This window comes from Equus caballus, chromosome 7, assembly GCF_041296265.1.
Source record: "Equus caballus isolate H_3958 breed thoroughbred chromosome 7, TB-T2T, whole genome shotgun sequence".
In the NCBI taxonomy this organism is placed as follows: domain Eukaryota; kingdom Metazoa; phylum Chordata; class Mammalia; order Perissodactyla; family Equidae; genus Equus; species Equus caballus.
The window spans coordinates 80,343,705-80,369,749 of NC_091690.1; the positions used below are offsets into that span (position 1 = coordinate 80,343,705).

A 26,045-nucleotide genomic window follows, 5' to 3' on the forward strand; every position below is an offset into this window, starting at 1 on the left:
TGATTTGAAAGCCCATAGTTGACTGGAAGATTTAGATATAATATGGTCATTCGGTTATAATTGACTCAGTGTACTGCCTTTATCCCAGATGTGACTATACCATACCAAAATTGACCATTTTATATTAACTATATTTTTCTGAAATATAATATTCCATTTAATGCCAAGAAATACACGAATGCAGTCTCAAGTAGCTCCTGCTAGACCAGTATGCCTTAAATATTTTTGCTCCTAACTCAGACTATTAGAGAAAGTTTGAACAAGAAGTTTGGATCCCATTCAGATTAAAATGGGAAGTTTGGGTGTGGGCACAGCTATGGAATGATTCTAAATTAATTTTGTATGTGGGTGGATTGACACATTAAGCATCAGTGACACAGAATACTATAAGACAGGCACTTTAAGTACAGCCATCTGAGTACACTGTCAAGGATTTGTAGAATTTATTATATTAAATTTTATGTTAAAGACATAGACAAACATTATGTTTGGCATAGTAATAACTAAATGAGGATCATTATGCAATTAATTCCCTGTGGTTCTTCTCTTTCATCCTGTTTTAAGAAGGTCTATATTCTTACCACTTTTATAACATCCTACTGCTTGCACTCATGCACCCTTTACCCATTCACTCCCAGAATGCCCTTATCATGCCTTCTGCCAACCCATGGCCTCACTTCCTTCAAGGCTCAATTTGAGAGTCATCTCTGTCAAGTATCCCAGAACTTCCAAAGATGTTGTCAATTTAAACTCAAATGAAGTACAGACAGAGGCTCAGAGACCATAAAAGAGTTGAAATCGTTTAGAATGGTAGATAGTCTTAGAGCTCTCATCTGAACGAGTTCTGATCTCCAGGGCTCTGTCAACAGCCCTGCTTGATCCCTATGATCCATCTAGACTCTATTACAACACAACTCTCTGGCTCGTCCTGACCTTTAAACCTAGTTTTCATGTAATCCCAGTGTCCAGGCTCCTGGATGGCTAATACACACAACTTTGCCTCAACTTGATTCTTTCACTAGCGGAGACAAGCTGACACATCTCTGTCTGTAATCCCAGTCCTCCGCTGCCCTTCCCTATTAAACTTCCCACAAGCTATCTCTTTGGATATGGTAGTAATCACTAATGCTGCTCACTTAACCTTTCCTCTTTCTTTTAGGCACATGGTAGTATTTTGATTCTCTACCTCTTTGGGGACATGATGATATGACTTGTTTTAGCCAATGAAATGTGATTGGAAATGGTATGCATCACTTCTGGGTGGAAATTTTAAGAGATAAGGTGCAATTTATCATGTTCCCAATTTCTGCATTAGTAACTACAGAAGCATAGATATGGAGCCTCCCTCAGCCTGAGTCCCTCAGTGAGGACAAAGTAAATCAGAGCCTTCTCCTCTTCTTGTAGCCAATGTGTGACGGGCGGCATCAGGAGCACTGAGATTTGGGGGTTATCACAGCATAATCTAGCCCAACATGCTTAGCAAATTAAACGTTTACATTCTGGTAAGTTACCTCCAAAAAGCCTTAAAAATAGTGAGCCCCCTGTACAAGCAGCACATCCAACAACATTGTCATTAGTACAGAAATCATATACAATCAGTACCACGTGATAGCCCATTTATTTAGGCAGTCCTTGCTTCGCACAGTCCTCATATGTATGAATTTCAGTCAGCGTGACTTAGTTAAATAATATCAGTTCCCCAACAACACAGCTCAAATTTCAGTCACTATGGTACATTAACTATAACTGCATAAAGCTCAAACTTCACTGCAAGCTCTTCAGTCCAAGGTCACCATGTGAATTACAGATGTGCATCATGGTCAGAGGTGAATCCTGTCACCTCTTTCAGTCTGCTGGTGACTGGACACTGTGCATCTGTTACTCACTTCACACACAGACAGCAAAGTATACAGCTGTGTTGCCTCCTTGTCTCCCGGGGAATTTGCCAACAAAGATGAAAGTGCAGCAAAGAAACTAAAAGTGATAATGCTGGAAGGGAAATCTGAACCAAATGTAAATGGAGTAATAGAAGAATAGCCACCAAGGGAATGTTGACACTGCCGCCATTTGGGAGAATCCAGACATGCAACCAAAGGAACTTTGTGAAGGCAAACTTACCAGCAAAAATGAGGAACGTGGCCGTGACAGAGAGGATGAAGATGCCCCAGAGAAAGTGACGCCCATAAAAACTTGACATTTAAAGAATTTTCTGAGATATTTCATGACATTGAAAACACAAAGGATGAAATGGTGGAAGTTGATTCAAACTTAGAAAACAGTATGACAACTCATCAAGGCACAAAAGAGATGCTCCCCTCTGCAATGTAACTTATACGACAAGAAGAAGCAGGCGAGCACTGTTTAATCTTTTTTTTTTAAGATTTTATTTTTCCTTTTTCTTCCCAAAGCCCCCCGGTACCTAGTTGTGTATTTTTAGTTGTGGGTCCTTCTAGTTGTGGCATGTGGGACGCCGCCTCAGCGTGGCCTGACGAGTGGTGCCATGTCCGTGCCCAGGATCCAAACTGGCAAAACCCTGGGCCGCCGAAGCAGATTGCGTGAACTTCACCACTCGGCCACGAGGCCGGCCCCTAACCTAATCTTGGTAAGTTTTTTACAAAAGTATAAGACACTTTAGTTCTATTATTTCTAATGTTTTAAGGTACACTAAAAAAACAGTTTTGCTTTTGTTTCATTCTCTATATTTATGACCAACAGTTAGAAAGTTTTTAATATTTAACAAAAAGTTTTAAAGAACATGGAAAAATCATAATGTTTTCCATTCATTATTAAGATCACTCTGCACAGTTTCAAACTGCATTGTTATTTTTATGGTCCTGCACTACTGTGCAAAGCAAGGACTGCCTGTGTTGTCTTGAATCTGCATCTCTAGCAATCTTTCAAACACTCGCTTCACATATACATGCACCCAAGAGCTTGGTGACTGACACCCTACGTGCCTAAAGTAGAGTGCCTTTGTAGTCAAAGAAACGACCCTATTTCTTCTCAAGAGATTGTGGAGAAGAGCAAAGGATCTAGAATAGGAGCATTATCCCCTCAAAAACACTCCACCATTTGGACATTTTCTTTTTAATTGAGGTTAGGACAGTTTACAACATTGTGAAATTTCAATTGTACATCAGTATTTGTCAGTCACTATAGGTGCACCCCTTCACCCTTTGTGCCCACCCTCCCCCCCCTTCTCCCTGGTAACCACTAAACTGTTCTCTTTGTCCATGTGCTTATTTATCTTCCACATATGAGTGAAATCATACAGTTTGTCTTTCTCTGTCTGGCTTATTTCGCTTAACATAATATCCTCAAGGTCCATCCATGTTGCTGCGAATGGGACGATTTTGTCATTTTCTATGGCTGAGTAGTATTCCATTGTGTATATATACCATATCTTCTCTATCCAATTATCAGTCAATGGGCATTTGGGTTGCTTCTATGTCTTGGCTATTGTGAACAGTGCTGCAATGAACATAGGGGTGCATAAGTCTCTTTGAATTATTGATTTCAAGTTCTTTGGATAGATACTCAGTAGTGGAGTAGCTGGGTCATATGGTATTTCTATTTTTAGTTTTTTGAGAAATCTCCATACCGTTTTCCATAGTGGCTGCACCAGTTTGCATTCCCATCAGCAGTGTACAAGGGTTCCCTTTCTCTACAACCTCTCCTATATTTGTTATTTTTTGCCTTGGTGATTATAAGCCATTCTAACGGGTGTAAGGTGATATCTTAGTGTAGTTTTGATTTGCATTTCCCTGATGATCAGTGATGTTGAGCATCTTTTCATGTGCCTATCAGCCATCTGTATATCTTCTTTGGAGAAATGTCTGTTTATATCCTCTGCCCATTTTTTGATCGGCTTGACTTTTTGTTCAGCTTGTTTGATTTTTTGTTGTTGAGTTGTGTGAGTTCTTTATATATCATGGAGATTAACCCCCTGTCAGATATATGATTTGCAAATATTTTTCCCAGTTGGTGGGTTGTCTTTTTGTTTCGATCTTGGTTTTCCCTGCCTTGTAGAAGTTCTTTACTCTGACGAAGTCCCAGTTGTTTATTTTTTCTTTTGTTTCCCTTGTCTGAGAAGACATAGTGTTTGAAAAGATCGTTCTAAGACCAACATCAAAGAGTGTACTGCCTATATTTTCTCCCAGAAGTTTTATGGTTTCAGGTCTTACCTTCAAGTCTTTGAACTATTTTGAGTTTATTTTTGTGTATGGCATAAGAGAATGGTCTATTTTCATTCTTTTACATGTGGCTGTCCAGTTTTCCCAACACCATTTATTGAAGAGACTTTCCTTTCTCAATTGTGTGTTCTTAGTTCCTTTGTCAAAGATTAGCTGTCTGTAGATGTGTGGTTTTATTTCTGGGCTTTCAATTCTATTCCATTGATCTGTGTGCCTGTTTTTGTACCAGTACCATGCTGTTTTGATTACTGTAGTTTTGTAGTATGTTTTGAAGTCAGGGATTGTGATGCCTCCAGCTTTGTTCTTTTTTCTCAGGATTGCTTTAGCAATTCGGGGTCTTTTGTTGCTCCATATGAATTTTAGGATTCTTTGTTCTATTTCTGTGAAGAATGTCATTGGGATTCTGATTGGGATTGCACTGAATCTGTAGATTGCATTAGGTAGTATAGACATTTTAACTACATTTATTTTTCCAATCCATGTGCATGGAATGTCTTTCCATTTCTTTATGTCGTCATCAATTTCTTTCAGTGATGTCTTGTAGTTTTCAGTATAGGTCCTTCACTTCCTAAAAATATGGAATGCTTCATGCATTTGCAAGTCATCTTTGTGCAGGGGACATGCTAATCTTCTCTGTATCATTCCAATTTTACTATATGTGCTACCAAAGCGAGCACCATTTGGAAATTTTTAACTCTCTGCTTCCTGTATTCACTTGTGATACTGAACAGGGTACAAATGGTGCTATTGATTCCAGACTTTCCTTGTTGTCTAAAGTCCAGCCAATAACTTACTAGACTACTCCCTTCTTGCTTGCTAGCAGTTGGAGGAGGTATTGCATCAAACACGTGGACTGACCGATGAATAAGTGGCCCAGGCCTACATAGCATGAGCCTTCTAGGTTCAACAGAAATTACAAATGAACCAACCAAACAAAAACAGGTGGAATTGTTAGGGCAGACAGTGTAGAATGCGTCACCCCACCATCAGAACACTATCCTCTGAACTCCCTTTACTGGCTGTATTCAGGGGGTCAGACACTGAACTCATCAACTAGATGAGAAGGAAAGAAGGGAGCAGTTACAAGCTGATAATCTGAGGCTATCACAAATAGAAATCCAATCTTTTGGTTAATAAATTTCTACTTGTTTAACCAACAGATACTTGAGACTATTTTATTTTGGAAAATCTGAAAAAATGAACACTCGTGGAGGAAAAGTATTGGTCAAACACTAAGATTTGAATTCAATATCTTAGCAGACAGGTCCCACAAATGGGGACCCAAATATATGTCCTCATCTAACAAAATTTGCCTTTTCAAGGACAGTGCCTATCAAGATTTTGTAAATAATAAGTATTTTTTTAAATGAATGTATGAATGATATGTATGAGCTGGGATGAGATGATATGAAACACAAAATCAGCAAAGCTAAAAGGACACATCCTTGGTCTTTAGCTTATAGTCATCATTTTCTACTTTTTGTAAGTAGCTAAAACTCTTCATTTTGTAATGTTCCTAGGAATAAAATGCTTTCAATAGAAAAATGGAATAGTCTCTTTATTAAAAAAACATATACAAGGATGTTCAACTTCACAAAATTAATAAAACCCAAATCAAAACAATGAGATGCCAATTTTCACCTAATAGATGGACATAAAATTAAGTCTGATAATACTCTGTGTAGGTAAGGGTGTGGGGAAACAGGCTGTCTCATTTACTTGCTTTTTATGGGAGGGAAAATTAGCAATAACCTATCAAAATGTGTAATGCATATTCTCTCTGACCAGTAATTCCACTTTTAAGAATTTATCCTATAGATATGCTGACATAGTATGCAAATATATATTTACAAGAACAATTGTTGCACCACTCTTTGTAATAGGAAAGATCTGAAACAATTTAAATGTTCCATATTCATAGGGAGTTATTTACAAAATAACAGTGTATCCATAGTTTGGGATATAATGCTGCTTTTTTAAAAATTAAGGAAATCTTCCCAAGATATAGGAAATAAAAAAGAACAGTTTGCATAATATGAACCCATTTGTGTAAAGTATGCACATAAAAAAGCATAGAACATTTTTGAAAGAATACATGAGACAACAATGGTTATCTTCAGGAAGAGGGAAGGAGGGAATGGAGGAGAAAGCTATTCTTCCTGTTTTGTTTACCATTAAACCATTTACCACGGGAAATCTCAACTATTACCTTTATATGACTAATAATTAATGTAAATTACAAGTAGAAAAAGATATAATGTAAGTTGTCGATACCCACAAAGGACTGATAGCACGGAAAAAAACCACCAAACATGCCCTAATGGGTCTCAGTGAGTCCAAGACAGCAGCACAGCACGGTAATTGTAACCACTAAAGTAAGCAACTGTGGGCCACTCTCAAATTCTTCCTAACAAAGTCATCTCAGTGATTTTTTCACAAGTATAGCAACTACGTGAGTAGACAAGGTTGGTGTTGATATTCCTATTCTTCAGGAAAAAACAGCCTGAGAAATTTAGCAACTTTCCCTTATTCCAGAAGTGCATTTCCAATCGCCTGCCAAGATTTCTAGCTAGAGGCGTTGCTAAGCCTTCAATACTATATTGTATATTTGAAACTTGCTAAAAGAGTAGATCTTAAAAGTTCCCATCACAAGAAAAAGAAAAATTGTAACTATGTGAGGTGATGGGTGTACTAACAAAACTTATTGTGTAATCATTTTGCAATGTATACATATATCAAATCATTATGTTGTACACCTTAACTTTATATAATGTTATATGTCAATTATATCTCAATAAAGCTGGAAAAATAAAAACAACTTCAACATATTCCAAACCAACATTCTCTAAACTGGGGTACGCATACACCTGGCTACATGTGAAGACTTTCCAAGGGATGTGTGGGCAGGGACGGTTTTCAGGGAATCAATTTCAAGACCCTCAATTTCCAATGATATATTCTTTTTCAAAAGTCATCTGCCTAAACAAAGATGTGCAGTAATTCTTTCCATGTCCTTTTTAAGTCAGAGTCAAATGTGCTTCTTGTAAATACATTTAGCTAGATTTTTAAAAATTCAATCCAATAATGTCTTTCAATAGGCATTTCAACCCATTAACTTGTAATTTTTTTACATTTGGATTTGTTTCTACCACTTAAGTTTATTTCAATTTGTCCTACTCTTTGTATGTTTTTTGATCTTTTCCTACTTTAAAAATCTGTTGTCTGCATCTTCCCTTTTAGCACCCTCTCATGTGCCCGTGTTCTCTCTCCCCTCTCAATGCTTATCATGTGGATATTATCTCACATTTTAATTGTGAGTTATTATGAATATACTTTTTCTGAATCTTTAGTTTTGCTTTTTTTTTACACCTACAAACTTTATGAAGACTCTTGCTGTAAACAGCTCTTGCTGCATCTACTGGATTTGTTTTTCCTCCTATTTAATTACCTCTACCAAATGTTTTAAGCGTAGGACATGTGTGGCAAATCTTCTGAGGCTTTGTATATTTGAACATTTTTTTTTCCTTTAAGATTGGCACCTGAGCTAACAACTGTTGCCAATCTTTTTGTTTTTCCTGTTTTATCTCCCCAAACCCCACCCCCCCAACCCCGTACACAGTTGTATATCTTAGTTGCAGGTCCTTCTAGTTGTGGGATGTGGGACGCCGCCTCAACGTGGCCTGACGAGCGATGCCATGTCCACGCCCCGGATCCGAACCCTGGGCCACCGCAGTGGAGCACGTGAACTTAACCACTCGGCCACGGAGCCGACCCCTGAAAATATTTTTATTATTCCCTTTCATTTGAATGACAATTTGGATGGATATAAAAGTCTAAGTTTAAAGCTCTTTTTCCTTTAATACATTTAGAATGTTACTCCATGTAAGCTTCAGCCAATGTTACTGCTGAAAAGTAAGACGTCACTGTGATTCTTGTTCTTTTTGATACGATTTGCTCTTTCTTTCTGGGAGCTTTTAGAATTTTCTCTGTGTTTTTGATATTCTTAAATTTGATTATGTCTATTAGTCAGTTTTTCCTTATCTCTCTTATTTGGTAGTCTATCATCTCTTTAAAGCTGAACTCTTTCTTCTTTTGTTAATGCTGATGAATTTACCTCTATTATTTCTTTAAATATTTCTTCCTCCCTCTTTGTACTTTTCTGAGACTCCTATTACATGGATTTTGACACTTTTACTTTTAACTCCATATATATTAACTTTTCTTTTATATTTTCAATTTGTTTATCTTCTGTTTCCTTCTGTAAAAGTTCCATAATCTGATCATCTAGAGTTTTAATTCATTCTTCAGCTGTACACATTCACTATTTACCCTACAAAATAACTGCATTCTATATTTCAACTATTGTACTTACCTGTAGGTACTACTTGGTTGTGTTATCATTTCATAGTCTTGCTTCATATTATTAACATCTTCCCTTATCTCTTTTCATATGTTCACTTTGTTGACTTTTAAATTCTTGGACTGCCTATTCTAAACTCTCCTACTGGTGTTTGAAACTTGGCCTATAAGCTCATATTCCACAGGAAGTACTGGTTCCCCAGGAGACAGGGCATGGTTCTCAGGCCGGATGCAGGCCCTCAGCCCCGGGAGCTCAAGGAAGAGAAGTGGGTAGAACCCTAGGCACCAAACACCTGCCCCCACTAACCAGCTCCTCAGCTGAGGGGTTCATCCTCATCAACCTTCTCCTCCAAAGAGAAACCCCCTTAGGAGGCCCTCCTAAAAGTAGAACCCACCAGCGGTTCTAGGGTTTGGAGGTCAACAGCAAGAAGTCAATGGCTAAAACTAGTCAATTCCCACCCAATTTTCGTTAGCTTCTTACTCACACAGGCTTCAGTGCTGCTCTGATTTTATTACCTGAGACCCCTGTGAGGGGACAGGCATCCAAGTCCCAGGGCAGAGGAAGAGAGGCAACGGGTGACGTGGGCTGTTTTTTCTTCCTATTTTAACTTCCTGCCCTGGCTACAGCCTCGCCCACCATACACACCAGCTCAAAACATCCCTTTATCTTCCCAGGGGCTTCTCACACTATTCACCGAATCCTGGTATCATGAGGTTTCTCTCTAAAGTTACTCCAGGTTTAATCTTCAGAGAAGATGCAGTAGTCTGTGCTAATTCAGTATCTTGGCAGGAACCAGAGCCTCCTCCAGCTGGCCTTCCGCTAGGTGTCTTTTGACATATAACTCAAACAGATTTAAAGAACTGAGTGATATCGCTATGTCAGAACTCCTTCCATTCCTGTCTGCTTATTTATGTAAGATTCCCAGTGCCTATATCTGGAAAAACTAAAAACAACAATATAATCAATGCTGAACACTATCTCTTTCTGACAATGAGTAATATTCAATCACGGATGCATGCACTATTTGGGGGGAAATGCAGCCCCATGCTGCCACTAAAGAGATGTATTTCCCATATAGTTTTACTTGTTATCTTTAAGAATTATAAAAAATTATAATTATGTTCTCTTGATCAAATCTAAAATCATAATGATAAATCATTCTGGAATAATTTTTAAACATTTAGAGCCTAGCGTCACAGGAAATAGCAAAAATTTAAATATAAATTTGAACTTTTTTTGCAAAATGAGACAAATGGTAGGGTGATTAATAAAAGCCTTTCAAGCAAAAACATACTTTACGTTAAAGTAAATTCTATGAAAGAAGAGGAATAGAAATGCAAATTCAAAGAAAAGAGTGAAGAATTTGAAGTTTCTGTTAGAAAAGGATTTGTTCATACGTTTTTAAAAATGGACAAGATGGATGTCTTATACATGTTAAGAAATATTAGTTTTATTTTTAATTATTAACAATTACAATATATGGGAAATTAGATCCTTTGTAATTAATTAAATTTATGGTAAATATTTTTTAAGCTCAACCTAAAAATCTGAGGAGATTCATCATTTTTCAATATTCTTTTCAGAATTACTCAAGCATGAAAGTTTGAATATACTGTTCCAAAAACCACCTCACTCTTTTTTCCATCTACAGAACCATTTGTCTTACACCATTTTCCCAGTCACCTCAAAAACAGTTTGGGTTCCTCTCACCCTTTTATCTAACATTTCTACCTAGTTGAAAAGTTGTATTGATTCTCTTTCTCACGTCTTATTTCTCCGCTCTTCTCTGTTTCCACACTCATTGCCCTAGTTCCAGGCTTCGGTACCTCACCCCAGTCCTAGTTCAGTTCTCCAACTCCTGCTCACCATCATGCAAACCACACAACCCACACTTGCCAGATTCTTCTCCCTGAAGTTCTGCCTGTCCTGGCCAACAACACATCCACCAACCCGCTAACTGATGGAGCTGACTTGGGAAGAGCCTCAGATACTTGCACTTTGTCCCAACCTGTTCCCATGCTCACCCTGTTTCCATTTAGATCCTGACTCCTGGTTCCATCTCCCCATCAAGATCCTGCTTCTGCCCTTTAGCCATGACCTGAGTAGAAGGCTCCCTCACGGCCTTCATCTCAGATGTACTCCCGGGGCTCTTCTGGCTTCACTCTCAGGCAGGATACTCCATTAGAACAGAAGTTCTCCCTGTTCTCAGAGCCTAGCCCACAGGCCCCAGCCAGTCCGCCCAAATCGCCCTACAAGGATTGGAGGGACAAAGGAGAAAACTCAATAAGTTCAGCTGTGATCATGTCCCTCAGTGCCTCCAGCAACGACCCATCATCAAACAAGGCAAATACAAAGTGCTCTCCACGTAAGTCAAGTTCTAGAGCAGCGGAGCTCCGACTTGTCTTTACAGCTTCATTTCCCACTACTTCCCTACACGTATTCTATGGCTCTAGAGAAACAGAACCACTAACATACTTCATATTCTCTGACTATACTTCATACTTTTTCTGTCTCTATATCTTTGTGAAGCTCTTCTTTACAAAGTTCTTTCTACATAGAATCCCCCTCCATCTTACCATGACTCCAACATTAATTTCTACTTTTATTCTTTTAGAGCCAGCTCACATATTACCTTCACTTTAAGCAGTTTTGTAATCCCCTAAAGAGAATAAGAGCTCTCTTCTTGAAAACCTAATAGTACTACTACATTCTAATATACTCTATATAAAACATATATAAAAAATACAAAAACATATTTTATACAGAGTATATATATATAATGTATAGAGTGTATTTTATTGTATACTACACACTATATTTTGTATATTTTTATATATTTATCTTAAATATATATATACACGTACACATTACATACTCATTCTCTGCCTGTGTTTCTGGTTTAAACCCTCTACTAGGCTGTGGGCAACCTGTGGGCAGGGACTGTGCCAGACTCATCCTGTGTCCTCCACAGCACATAGTAGTTATGCAATAAATATCTGCTGAATTATTAAGTATAGATCTATCATTAAATATTGAGAAAATCCCCAAGGTTCCTGGCTCATGAGCTTCTTCTTCTTTTTTTTTTTTTTTTGCTGGGAAAGATTTGCCCTGAGCTAACATCTGTCGCCAATCTTTTTCTTTTCTTCTTTTTTTTTTCCCTCCTCAAAGCTCCAGTACATAGTTGTCTATTCTAGTTGTAAGTCCTTCTAGTTCTTCCACATGGGTCACCACGAGAGCATGGCTGCTGACAGATGAGTGGTGTAGTTCCACACCCAGGAACCGAACCTGGGCCAGCAAAGCGGAGTGCCCCAAACTTTAACCACGAGGTCAGCAGGGCTGGCTCTCATAAGCCTCTTCTAAACCTAATTTTTATAACAACCTTCATTAGACAGGGCCTCATCAGCATATTCATATATAAAAGATAATTCAGAATTTAAGAATAACTAAATATAGTAAATAAAGGCAAGAGCCTTAACATATTTAGGACGAAAATATACAGGAGGAAAAAAAATACTCAACAATTAGTTAGGCATCAGAAAATATCCATTCTCTTACGTAGAGTGTGGATATTAAGGCTAAAGGTCAAAAGCTAATGACCAAAACCTGAATAACAATTTGCATATTAATGGACAAGGGCCTTGTTCACACATTAGGACAGACTGGTCTAAAATGAGACCCTACCTTGATTACAAGTGCCTTTGCAACGTGTGACTAGAAAGCAAAGTACACTGCAATTTGGGGTCAATTAGTCTAAGGGAGAGACTCTGTTTTATTCATCTTTGTACCCCTATAGGGCCTGATGGATTAAAATCAAAAGATATTTGTTAAAATCAATATAGACATTTAAATGACTGTTGTCCCATTTAAAATAAGCCACCTTGCAAGACTGATGCACTATAATAACAATTTCCTTCATTTCAAAGAGCGTACAATCGTTCTCCACTATGACAGCAAGTTAAAACTCTTCAGCCTGGGATTCAAGTCCCCTCACAATTTTCTTTCCTTTTCTAAAAGTCTCATTTCCCACTTCTTTCCTTCAAGCATCTTATCTGCCAGTCAAATTGAACTTTCTGATTTCACACTTGCTTGCCTCGGTAACTCTGGTCATTTGGCAATTTCTCATGTCATTTATCATTTTCTTCCTTGCACTGTATCTTATACATAGCTTGCTTCCCTTACTAAATTCTAACTTCCTACATCAAAGACCATGTCCTATATGTCTTTAACTGTATTTTATTACCTAGCACAGGGGCTGGCACATGATAGGCACCAAAAAAAAAATTCTGTTGAAGGAATTACTGAATGTATGAATAATACCAATAGAGCTCAAATCTGGGAACTACTTTTTGATAAGCTATAAAAGAAAAATGTTTCCTTAATCTATAGCAGTGGTTCTTAAATATAAGTGGGCATCAAAAATACCTGGGAAACTTGTTTAAAATGCAAATTCTTGGTGTTAGTTGTCACCAGCGGACTTGCAAGGATATCAAGAGGAAACTATAATTATCTAACAAGAAGGAATAAACTCCTGGACCACTATGAGAGTAAAGAGGAAAAAAAGGAAGAAAGAGATACAAGAGAATAACGCCACACTCCTGGCAATGTGAGTCACCACCACGCTCTCCCTTTGTAGGAAAGGCATTTCTTGGCTGTTTTCCCTTACATCTAGTCTTTGACTTTTGAAATCAGGATAACAATAGGTATTTATTTTAAGTTCCATTCACTTAAAAATACATAGAGAATACTTTTCAGATATGTACCATATTCTAAAATGCACAATACATCGGCTAAACCATAGAAACTTTTTATCCAATAAAGTTCTTTGAAAACAATGTTACCAGGTGTTAGGTATTGCAAAAAGATAAACTTTGGTTAAAGAGCAGCAAGGCACTGAGAGAACTGACATGTTCTCTTTAGATTATTTCAAACAGAGGATATGAATTACAGAAAGTAAGACTTCAAGTGGTTAAGAAGAAAAGAATTTTCGCCTTTCAGAAGTTTATAAAATGCCAGCATTCTAAACTTCATACACTGAACTTCTTAGGATAGTCCGATATAGTACACACTATCTGTCACTTCTCTATCCATTTGGCAAAGACTACACAGAGACAAATGTTACAGAGGCTCAAAAATGGAGACTTCTGGAAAAATGACCAAAGCCAGAAATAAAGTTGTACTAATTAGAAAACAAATAATTAAATGGCCAAACCCGAATGTTGTGTGATGCTGAAAAGAGATGGATTTCTAAGGCACACCATCTGTTTTGCAGTTTTTGATTTTGCTGTCCTACAAATCTACTCAGTACAGTTTTGCGATGATCTAGTTGCTAGCTCATTTGCACAGTTACTTTAGGCCAGAAATACTTATTGCACAGAGTCATTTGAGAGAGCAACACATTCACAGAAGAGGGCAACTGTCAGGCATTTTTGAGTGAAGACTTTTTTTAGCACTTGAAGAAAAAAATATTATTCAAAGAAATGATTAGAAATTGCCAAAGGAAAATTAGAGAATTTAAAAGAAGAGTGATAAGCACCATAAATTTATGGTATCTAAACTTATCTGGCCCTTCAGGGTGATCGTCAACCTCTCTGTTGGCCAGTCTAATGGAAACTTCTCATCTTGATCTCTCAGCAGCATTTACCTGGAAGTTGACTGCTCTCACTTTCTCAAACATTTTTCTCATTTAACTTCCCTGACACTATTCTCCTAATTTTCCTCCTTCCTCATCAGCGATTCCTTCTCGGCCTCCATTGCAAGCTTCTCCTCCTCTAAATGTTGTAGTGTTTGAAGGCAGAGTGCTGGGGCTTCTTCTCCTTTCTATCTGTAATTTCTTCCTAATTTATCTCTTTAGCCCAACAACTTCAAATGGCATCTATATACTCATGATTCCCAAATCTATATCTCCAGCTCAGACTTCTCCAGTTCCAGACTCATATATTCATCATCTATTTCATATCTCCACTTGGATGCCACATAGCCATCTCAAACTCAGCATATCTAATATGGAACTCTTGATTCAGTGCCCACCCACCCCAAAACTTTTCATACAGCCTTCCACATCTCAGCAAATGGTATCACTATCCAACCAGTTGTTAAAATCTAGAGATCATCCTTGATTCCTCCCTATCCTCATCCCTCATGTTACCCATCACCAAGTCATGTCAATTATAACCTAAAAAACATATCACGTTTCTCTTCAACTCTATTGCTACCACCTTGTCCAAGCCACCATCATCTCTTAACAATACTACTGCAATGTGAGCATCTCATGTATCTGTAGTACCTAAAACAGTGTCTAGCAAGTAATAGACATACAATAATTTTTGTCATGGATGAATATCGCTTAGCAATATTTCCATGTGTCTTTAGAAATCTTCCATCTCAGTTCTCAGACATTTTATCTGATACCTACACACTTACACATTTACTGAATCAGTCACTCATTCACAGCAATTATTTATTGAGTATTGTATTAATTGGTATTAGATTCAACTGCATATTCTACAGTGTCTTAAAGATGACAGAAGTTTGTTTCCTGCTCATATAAAAATGTCTGACGGTAGGCAGTCAAGGGCTGGCATGGCAGCTCTGTGAGCTAACAGCCCTGGTTCCTTGCGTCTTGTTACTCTGCCATCCTCACTTTATGGATTCTACTTTATGGTCTAATATGGCTACTCAAACTCCAGCAATCACATCTGCATTCCACTCATCAGGAAAGAAGATGGGCAGAGGAATGCCACACCTCCTCCATTTAAGGAAATTTCCCAGAGATTGCTCCTACTTCCACTTAGACCTCATTGACCACCATGATAACTAGCAAAGACTGGGGATAACTAGCAAAGAAGACTAGATAGCAATGTTTTCAGTTAAGTTAGGATCCTCTTTACCAGAGAAGAAAAAGAGAATAAACACTGAGAAGTAAATAGCAGCCTCTTCCAAAGTGCCTATCGTGACCAGGTAATATTCTGAGTACACGGACATGAAGATCAGTAAGACGTAATGTCTGTCCTCGAGGTACCAAGTCTCACGGGGGAAAGCAATACGTAAATGAATAGTTACTCAAGATATCAAGGCAGGTTACAGCCACTGTTAGGAGACCTTGGCTTTTCTGAGTTCCCACAGATTCCTTGCATCCCAAGAGTTGAAAGAGAAGTGGACAGTTCCGGTGCACTACATCACTGAGCTGCTTCAACACTCCACAGCTCTAATGACAGACCTTCCTAGCTCTGCTCTACCGGACTCGACACCGTCATGATACGGAGCAAAGTGAAGTCTGTTTAAACCTCTGTAAACATACACAAACAACTGTGGCAACAGTTTTAACAGTTTGAAAATACCCATTTCAGAAATGTATCAAGACTCAATAATTTATTTACCTTGTCAGAAGATGAAACTAATTGCCTGTTTTAAGAAGATGGTATATAAACTACAAGGCCAAATGAAAAGCAAGAGCAATGGTTTCATGTCAAAAAGAAAGAAAAGAAGTAACACTGTAACTTACTGTTAGCCACTGGTTATCTAGGAGTTCCTTAGCTGTGATTCTGTGAGCAGGATCTATTTTCATAAGTTGTTTCAAAACACTTTTAGCTGCAAATAAGGGAAAATCCTAAAAATCTTATTTATATTAACTACAATTAATACCATACATTTTCCAATTTATTTAGGATTAGGTCTGCATGACATGAAGGAATGATGTCAACTGTAAAATAAATATCATCAGTATAAATGGCTAAGAAATAAATTTTAAGGCCTAAAGTGAGGTTTTATTGCCTGGACTAGTTTTTTGGTCTACAGTAAAAATTTGCTAGATGATCAGCCAATTTCCTCTTCAATTTTTACTAAGTATTTTCTGTTTTTCTTGGAAGTTTTGATTGTAACAATCACAGTGAAGATATCACTGTTTCCACAAATAAATAGTGTAATAGTGTTTATTTCTACAAGTAAATTTAATAACTAAACAGATTTAAAGTATTTGAACGACGGGCCAACATTCTTATGTATACTTGATTTAATAAATAATAACAAATCTATATTTACCACAATCACTTATGGAATCCCAGACTGGATCTTCAAAATGTAGTTCTCCCTTTCTTATTAACTCAAAAAGTTTCTCTTCCGAGCTTGCCAAAAAGGGTGGTTCTCCACATAACCTATAAGAAAGGCAATCATTTTGTTTAGACTTTTTTTTTAATACTCAAAATATGGCTACTAAAATGAAGTTTCCACGGGATTTGGAAGTAGTGGTGCTTCATATTTAAGTAGAGGACGGGGGAAGTGGGGGCCTCTCTGGATGTGGAAACAGAAGTAAAGGGGTTTTGCTTAGCGCTAGGCTCTCGTCTACACTGAAACCTCTGGATTTGCAAATAACCCAAAGCTCCTCCAGGTGAGGGAACACTAAGCTTAACTAGGGTTAAAATACAGCAAGGTGCGTGCGTTTAAGCGCACAGTGAGAGCTGCAGATAACAGAGGAGACACTTCACTGTGAGCAAGGGTTAGGTAATGCTTTAAGGGACATAATCCAAACTGGACTTGCAGAAAAACACACTGAGTTAGCAGAGTCTAACGAGAGTTATCAGAGTCCAACGACCATGTAAGAGTTTTATCCATGGTAAAATAACATACAAAGCTTAGCAACAGTAAGAATAAACCAAGAATAACCCTGGCAATGTCTATAGGCTCTGAGTCAAAGCCAAAAATACAATAAAATGGCCACAACTCTTCAAAAATGGTATACAAATGACAAAGGTCGGGATGAGGAAAATCAGAGGATGATGATTTGACCCTTCAGTCCAGCAGGGTGAAAGGTGAGTACACATAACGACCAACGTCAGTAAAGCCGTGAGCAGTGTATATAAAGTAAACACGGGCTTGTTTGCACTTGTCTAATACAGGGACTATGTGTTTTTAGAATCTTTTAAAAGAAAGTGCTGTACTATACTTCCCAAAGACCATGGCAAGCCTATGCTTCAACAGGGATTCAGTCCAAAACTACAAGAACATGCTTAAAAGTTGAGTTCAATTCTTCCTAGTACATTCTCAACAAATGTTGGCTGTTATCATTATGGCCAACTCTGACATCTGAGGGCAACCCTGTAGACAAGAAGTAGATTTTCCCAATCACAACCAGACAGAAGGTGGACTTGGACTCATGACAGAGGAGTCTTCCACTCTCAGGATTATATTTTTCTACTTTATTACTGAAAGAATAAAATGACATAATTCCACTACACTTCCCAAATGCTGGTCTATTACGTACATAAATATAATGATCTCTAAGTCTCTGAACAGCTAGATTTTTACTGATTTTTTTAGTTATATTTTTCTTTAAGTCCTTTAAAAATCTTTCCCATGAACATTTTCTGAACAAGTCCAGATTTGACAAACATTTTACATGATAATGATGATGACTTTCCTAGGGAAAAAAGTTGTTCTCCTCCTAGCAGTTTATCAAACTAGGATGAACAACATAGCTTCTCATTTACCAATAAGTTCTTGTTAATAGATTGGTATTTATCAAATTGCTCTGGGAACTCTTATTTAAATACTTTTTACTGCTCCAGCGCATTCTGACCCTCCTCTCTCTGATCTTACTTGCCTCGCTATTGTTTAGTTTTAAAATACACACACACACAAACCACGCCAGAAAAATGGCCTTATGGACAATTACTATCTATTATAACAAGTACAGGCCAGCAAAAGCCCAGCTCATTGAGTCTGTTAACAACCAGTGATATGCACAATTGACAATTCTTAGCTGCTCTTGTATTGCCAGACTAGCACGTAACTATGGCTTAAGGGCTGCATTTAAAAAATTCCACTTTTGTCTGTCCTTTGCAATTTCACTTACAAAAAATATATCTAATGGTTGGTCAATCAGCAGCATATGAAATTTTATGACAGCAATTTTCTGTACATCCAGAAAAGGGAATCCAAGACATGAAAAATGCCTCTTAAAGCCTTCCTATTATTTTCGTTGCCCTCGTAGGAATGAAAACAGCAGAGGATAGTACCCATAAAGGGCATTTATGTTAATGTCACCTTGAGAAAGTATGTTATCATTGTCCAATTAAAGAGAAATGAATCAGGGGTAACTGATAAACAAGAAAATAACCCCCCTGGAGAAGGTGATATGTGTGCACCCTTGGTGAAAGAATTATGTATAAGACCACTGGGCTCAGGCAGGTTAATGAATAGCACTGATTAGCTAAGTAAGAGTCTACTGTAAAGAAAGAAAGATGCCTTAAATGATGACATGCAGCCATGCTCTGAAATAGAAAAATTAAAATTATATCTTTAAGAAAGAGAAAACATTTTAAGATATGTAATAAACTATCACACTTTCCTTAACACCAAATTCAAACTGGGAAGGCAGCAAACACCACACATGAATTGTGTAATATTCAATTACATATATGATGTTTCACTTGTGTTGTCTAGAAAGTCTTCAGAGTATAAAACACGAATCTAAAATGGTTATATTTTTAATTAAAGACTAAGGCTCAGACTTTTGCAATATGATTCTAATCAGTACAAAACAATGATCAAAAACTTTGTGAATGTGTTTATACTTTATGCAATCTAAGTAGTGATGTGTGTGGACCATCTGAGCCACAGCAGCAACCACATCCTCCAATTTCTACTGCCTGTGTTTCCATTTCACAGAACTGTGAAAATGCAACTACTGTGATGTCAATATTTAGAAATGATCTCGAAGAGGTAGTGCTCAGTGAAATCTTCAATATGACTATAAAACTAATGTTGCATCAACATAAAAACGTTCATATTCACCAAGAGGCAGAACAATGGCCACTGACTTTTCAGAACGCCTCTTAGACAAGTCACTTTAATTCAATTTAACAGACATATATTAAGCACTGACTACATGCCTACTACTGTACCAGACAGCAGGGGTGCAAAGATGAATAACATAAGATCTCTGTCCTTCATGGATTTTAGAGCAAGGAAAACAGAGATAATACATATAATACAATAATTATATTCAAAAGTGCTATGAGAACACAGAAAAGTGAACAACTAATTCTATCAAATTTACACGTGTGCAAACATTCCTTGTTAAATATTCTTATTTTGTTTTTCTTTCAACTTTACTGTTTTGCATGCATTTTTGTATGTGGCCTTAAATCCTCTGGACAAGTACACACCTAATGAGCGTAGTAACTCTGGAGTGTAGAGCAGGAGTTAGGGAAATAGAAGGCATTAATGTTTGAGCTGGGCACACTCAGGAGAGAGGTGAGTAGAGAAGAAAAAGAACATTCTAGGTAGAAGGAACTGCATGAGCAAAGACCGAGAGGCATGTAATACAAGGTGTGCCTGAGTCATAAAGGGCAGCCACAGCACAGGGTAGCTTCATGAGAATGCACATCCAGCCCGAGACTGGAAAGGCATGCTGGCGGCAGGTCAGGAAAGACTTGCTGTGTCATGCCACGCTGAGATGCTCTGACACTTTTCTCCAGCAAGGGAGAATCATCAGAGGTTGTTAATCAGGAAAGTAGCACCATCAGATTTGTGATTCAGAAAGAAAACCCTGACTGCAGTGTGAAGGATGAACTAGGGAGGGTAACCAGAGGCAGACAGAACAGTCAGAAAAACATTGTAAAGTTCTAGAAAAGGGTTCACAAGCAGAAATGATACAAGTGAAGAGAACTGAAAGAACAGGTGAGAGCACTTCAAAGGAAAAATGAACAGGACATGGGATTTGACTGAATCCTGAGAATGAGAGAGAAGGAAGAGCAAGAAAGACAGACGTTTTCAGGAGCATTAAGAGAATGAGGAACTCTAGGATATTCCCCAGATCCCAGGCTGAGCCTCCATCTGATCAGTGCCCACTCCTCACATGCGCCCCGCCCACGGTCAGCTCTCGTGCCAGGCCCCAGTATCTCCCTCTACCTGATGGGATAAGTGAATCTCTTGTGAAAATACAAAGAAGCTTTTGGTTTGTAGCAAAGGATCAGACGGGTTTTAAGGCAAGTTTTTCACTGTGCTCAGATCATACAGTGCATTGTAGCATTTATAGATCAAGGAAAAGCAAAGCTGAAAGTTATAAATTTATGGAATTAAAAAAAATACCTAATGAATGTACCCGACAACTAAAAGAGAGCTTTTACAAGGACTTCCCAATTGTTTTTTCAGTCACTTTTTAAAAACTATATTGTCTAGTTTTAATTTAAGATCTATGTAATTCTACTGTTAGAGACTATCCATTCATTTTAAACTGAACATTTAGCAAGGCTACTTACAAAATGTACATTATTACACCGATGCTCCAAATGTCACACTGCTGGCTATAGTCATGGGCATTGATAACTTCAGGCGCTGCCAAACAAGCGGAAATAAAATAATATTAATAATACAATAAATGACTTTTAAATGCTTAAACACAAAGCATGACAAATGTGCTGATGTGTTGTAATTTATTCCCCCACAGGGAACAGGACAACCAACAGCAGATGTTAAATGAATAATGTACAGGCCTTAACAACTGATGTCACTGCATCCTCACTCCTGTCATGTAGCCTCTAATGGAACGATGGCACACACTGTATAACTAAATGTACTACTCTTCATTCCTCTGAAATTAAGAAATGATTTTGCAAAGATCATGCAGTTATAGTAGAAGACAACAATCTCAGTTCTTTTGCAAAAATAGACTGAATACATGCCTTAAGTGTATATAATTTAAAGCAAGCCCAATATGTATAAATCTGGATTCACAGAAAAACTAAGTGCTTATAAATCACTTTAGTAAAATAATAAGAACAATAACATCAAAGCACTCCTACGACAGAATACAAATTATTTTCCACATTTTCTAAATGAGAAAACTAAGACAAAGAGAGAGTTCCTACAAAATAACTGGATCAAAAAGCCATTTCGTCACAGGATGAGGACGAGGGGCCAGGTACTCCCCACTCCCCAACTCTGTGCTTCTTACTTTACATGTGTTCACAATCTTTTTTTAAACAATCTTTCCAAAGTTTTGTTGTTGTTTTTTTACTTTAAGGTAGCACATTTTTTAATGATTAGATTTTTTATAACAGCAGGCTTTTCAGAAAGTCACATACGATATTCCAGGGCCATGTCTAGGGCTGAAATATCTTCCTTTAAGGAAAAAGGAAGAACAAAACAGTTATAAACATAAAAATAAAATAAATGTAAACATTTCAATAGACCCTTAGAATTTACAAAGTATTTTTATATAAGTCACATTACTTGTACAAATCATGTAAGAATCTTTTGAGATAGCTATGTAGGCATTTGACTTACTCTGCCAGTGGGGAAACAGGTTTATGCCAAGTGACTTGCCTAAATTTACACAGCTACGGAGTGCCTCCCGCATAAAATGTGTTTTTATTTTAGAAGACAGTTTCACTCTCCCCCGCTTACACACTCACACACGTACCTTTTATAACTACTAAAAGCAAATGGAATTTCATTTCCTCTGCCTATTGTTAAAGGAGCTAAAAAGCAACAAAAAGAGTCAAAACGTAAACAGAAGAAATAATAAGAAAAGGCTCATCTATAGTTAACTAACAAACTCAGTGATTCATCTCCACATCAGTGAAAATTAACTGAATAGTACTTTCCTTTGAGCAGCTACTTGTATTCTTTAACTCTGCTCAAACTCTCTAAATACTGAATCATTAAAGTCCAAGGTGCTCTCCGGCCACGTGCCTACGACAAGGGCAAGTTCGCTATTAGGTTTCATGAAGGAGCTCCCCGCAGGTGGGTCACACAGCAGGGGCCTGGCACTCCTGGTCCTCACTCTTCCAGAGTCATCTCAATTATCGGGGGCCTTTCTACCTGCACTGTCATCACAGCTCTCCCAGGGAGGCAGAGGCAATACCTGCACCCACGAGCCACTTAGGAAGTCAGCACAGCTCTGCAAACCATCTGGCTTCTCTCTTGTTCTCTCACTTGTTATCAGCACAGACAACTAATAAGCAGGCATGAAACTCAGGGTGCTGGGATATATTTTCCCCATGTAGCTACAGACCAGATGCCTTTTGCCAATAGGAAGATATGAACAGAATCTAAAGCAGCCTTTTCCAAATAAGACTAGATGATTTTAAAACTTTATGTATCAACTAGTCAAAAGAACAATGAGTTAGATATACTCCTCAGCAATAAAAATGAATAAACTACTGATACAACATGGATAAGTCTCAAAATCATTACATGGAACAGAAGAAGACAGACACAAAAGAACATATACCACACACTTTAATTTATATAAAGTTCTTGACAGGGGCCAGCCGGTGGCCCAGGGGTTAAGTGTACACGTTCTGCTTTGGTGGCCCAGGGTTTGCTGGTTTGGATCCCAGGTGCAGACCTACGCTCTGCTTGTCAAGCCATGCAGTGGCAGGCGTCCCACATATAAAGTAGAGGAAGATGGGCACAGATGTTAGCTCAGGGCCAGTCTTCCTCAGCAAAAAGAGGAGGATTGCAACAGATGTTTGCTCAGGGCTAATCTTCCTCAAAGAAAAAAAGTTCTAGATAGGCAAAACTAAGCTATGGTGATGGAAGTCATCAGCGGCTGCTGGGGTCTGGGTGGGGGACTGACTGAGAGGGACACAAAGGACTTTCTGGGGTGATAAAAATGTTAATATCTTCATTGGGGTGGTGATTATACAAGTACATGCATTTGTCAAAACATCAAACTTTACACTTAAAATTTGTGCATTTTATCATATGTAAATTATATTTCAATAAGGTAGTTTTTTTAGAAATCTACTGAAAGTACAAAAAGAATTTGTCAAAGTTCTATCTTGGTGGGTGACTTTAATAACTGTCTCTCTTAGAAACCAACAGAAGCAGCAAGCAAAATTAAATTAACAATATGGAAAGTTTGAATCACAAAGCTATCACATTTGATTTTATAAGCACACACTGAAATTTTTATGCTCAACAACCAGGAATATATATACTTTTTAAATATCCAATGCAAGATGTGCAAAAACGAGTCGTGTGTTCAATCACAAAAAAAATTCCTAAAAGTTGAAAACCTTTAAGTCACAATTGCCCACTACAGTGAAGAAAGCCAGACAGAAAGAACAAAAGTCTAGGAAATCTAACACACATTCACAGGAGTATCAAACACATCCCAACTACCTGGAAAATCCTAAAAGCACTTCTAAATAATTCTTGGATTAAAGAAGAAGACTAAAACTAAAATTATAGACTATTAAGAAATGAATAACAATTAGAACACTGTATACAAAAGAAATGGCCAAAGAATTACCCAGAGGAAAATATTTAGCCTTAAATACATTTATTAGGAAATAAGAAGACTGAAAATAAGCATTTCGCTGAGGAAGTTAAAAAATAAACCAAAAGAAGGAATTCAGAAAAATAAAAACAGAAATCAATGAAAAAGTAAACTAAATAACATTAGCCTTGAGCTGGTTCTTTGAAAGCCCAAAAAATTGTCCTAACCACGAACAAATTTGATCAAGAAAAGAATGATTAGTATTATAACAAGAGCTAAAATTGAGCACTAAGTGCCAGGTACTGTGCTAAGCACTTTACATCTATTTACTCACTCAATTCTCATGTCACTCTGATAAGAACGATGTTATTATCACAATCCCAAATCCACCCTCTCCCCTTCCCTGTCTTATTCTTCTTCCTTAGCACCTCTCTCTAACACACTAGATATTTTACTTTCTTATCTTGTTTACTGTTTGCACGAACATGACATTTTTACGTTTTGTTCACTGTTGTATTCCCCATACCTAGACCAGTGTCTAACACAAAGTAGATCCTCAAAAAGTTTTTGATAAATGAGTGACATAATCCCAATTACACAGATTAGAAACTGTGACAGAAGCAGTTAAGTTGTTTGCCCAGGGTTAATCAGAGAGGAAGTGGCCAAGCTGGAATCCTGAATTAGCCATGTGACATCAGAGGCCATACTGCGAATATTACATCATAGTGCCTTCTTAAAAAAATATTACGAATGGGGAATATAACCACAGATATACAGGAGAATCCAAAAATTATAAGTGAATATAATATGCATATTTATGCCAATAAAAGTGAAAATCTCAATGTAATAAACAATTTTCTATGAGAATACAAATTATGAAAATGATTCCAGAGGATGCGGAAAACTTGAATAACCCAGTATAAATTGAAAATATAAGAGAAGTTTCATCCCCCAAAGGGTACCAGGACCAAAACATTTTAAGGGGAAATTTCATCAAACTATAAATGAATAGACGATTTCTTTTACTTAATTGGTTCATGAGCATATAAAAAGTGAAAATATTTTATTTTTTAAATTAGGCTAGCATAACCATAACATCAGAAAAGACAAGGGCAACACAAAAGAAAGCAAGCTACCCTGAAAGCTCCTAAATAAAGTGGTGACAAATTGAATACAGCAATATACTATACCAAGTGGGGTTTAATCCAAAAGTGTGAGGATGGTTCAACTTTTAAAAATCTATTAATGTAACTATTTCATTAATAAATTTGAAGAGAAAAAAGATATGATCATTTCAATAGGTACAGATATGAACAGACATTTCATCAGAGAGGATATAGGAATGACTAATAAGTTCAAGAAAAGATGCTCAACATCGTTGGTCATTAGGGTAATGCAAATTAAAAACCACAAAGAGATACTACTTCATACCCACTAGAATGACTCTACTTAAAAAGACAGTTAATATCAAGTGTCATCAAGGATGTGAAGAAACTGGAACCTTCATATACTGCTAGCGGGAAGGTAAAATGTTACAGCCACTTTGGAAATCATTTGGCAGTTTCTTAAAAAGTTAAACATAAATAATATATGACCCAGCAATTTCACAGATAGGTAGCTACCCAAGGGACATCAAACCATAGGTCCACATAAAAATTTGTACACCAATGTTCATAGCACCAATATTCACAATGGCCCCAAACTGGGAACAATCCACATGTCCATCAGCTACTAAATGGAGAGACAAGATGTGGCATGCTGAAACAATGGAGAATTCAGCAATATAAAGGAAGAGACTACAGATACATACTCCACCAGGGATATACCTCAAAAACACCATGCTAAGGGAAAGAAGCCAGACATAAAAGACTACATATTGTATGACTCCATTTACATGAAATGTCCCAAAAAAGCAAATCTAGAGAGACAAAAAGATTAGCGGTTCCCTGGGGCTGGCATGGGAATGAGATTGAGTGAAAATGGGCATGAGGCAACTTTTTGGGGTAGAATTGTTCTGAAACTGGTTTGTGGTGATGGTTGCACAACTCTGAATGTATGAAAAATCACTTACTGGTATATTTTTTATGGTATTTAAATTACACTTCAGTAAAGCTGCTGAAAATAATCAGTACTCTTTATGAAAACTATTTGATGGCAATTAGATTGGACACAAAACGGAAAGAGGCAAAACACACACTAATTGATGCTAATTTTAGCATCAATTAACAAAAACAATAATTAAGTTTGGGGTATGATTACCTAAGAG

General features: G+C 37.4%; 1 protein-coding gene and 1 non-coding gene across 27 annotated transcripts in view; both read right to left on the minus strand.

Moving 5' to 3' along the window:
• Nucleotides 1–26,045, minus strand: part of STK33 (serine/threonine kinase 33) — a 121,300-nt gene that overhangs the window by 14,504 nt on the left and 80,751 nt on the right. For all 26 annotated transcript variants that reach the window (XM_014741924.3, XM_070273382.1, XM_070273383.1 and 23 more), the window contains 3 exons: nt 20,811–20,886; nt 16,591–16,703; nt 16,055–16,140 (listed from right to left, as the gene is read on the minus strand). In XM_014741924.3, the coding sequence (XP_014597410.1) occupies nt 16,055–16,140; nt 16,591–16,703; nt 20,811–20,886 (275 nt within the window). The remainder of the gene's footprint in view (nt 1–16,054; nt 16,141–16,590; nt 16,704–20,810; nt 20,887–26,045) is intronic.
• Nucleotides 4,764–4,870, minus strand: LOC111774488 (U6 spliceosomal RNA). The gene has a single exon (XR_002809491.1). It is a non-coding gene; the product is annotated as a U6 spliceosomal RNA (small nuclear RNA).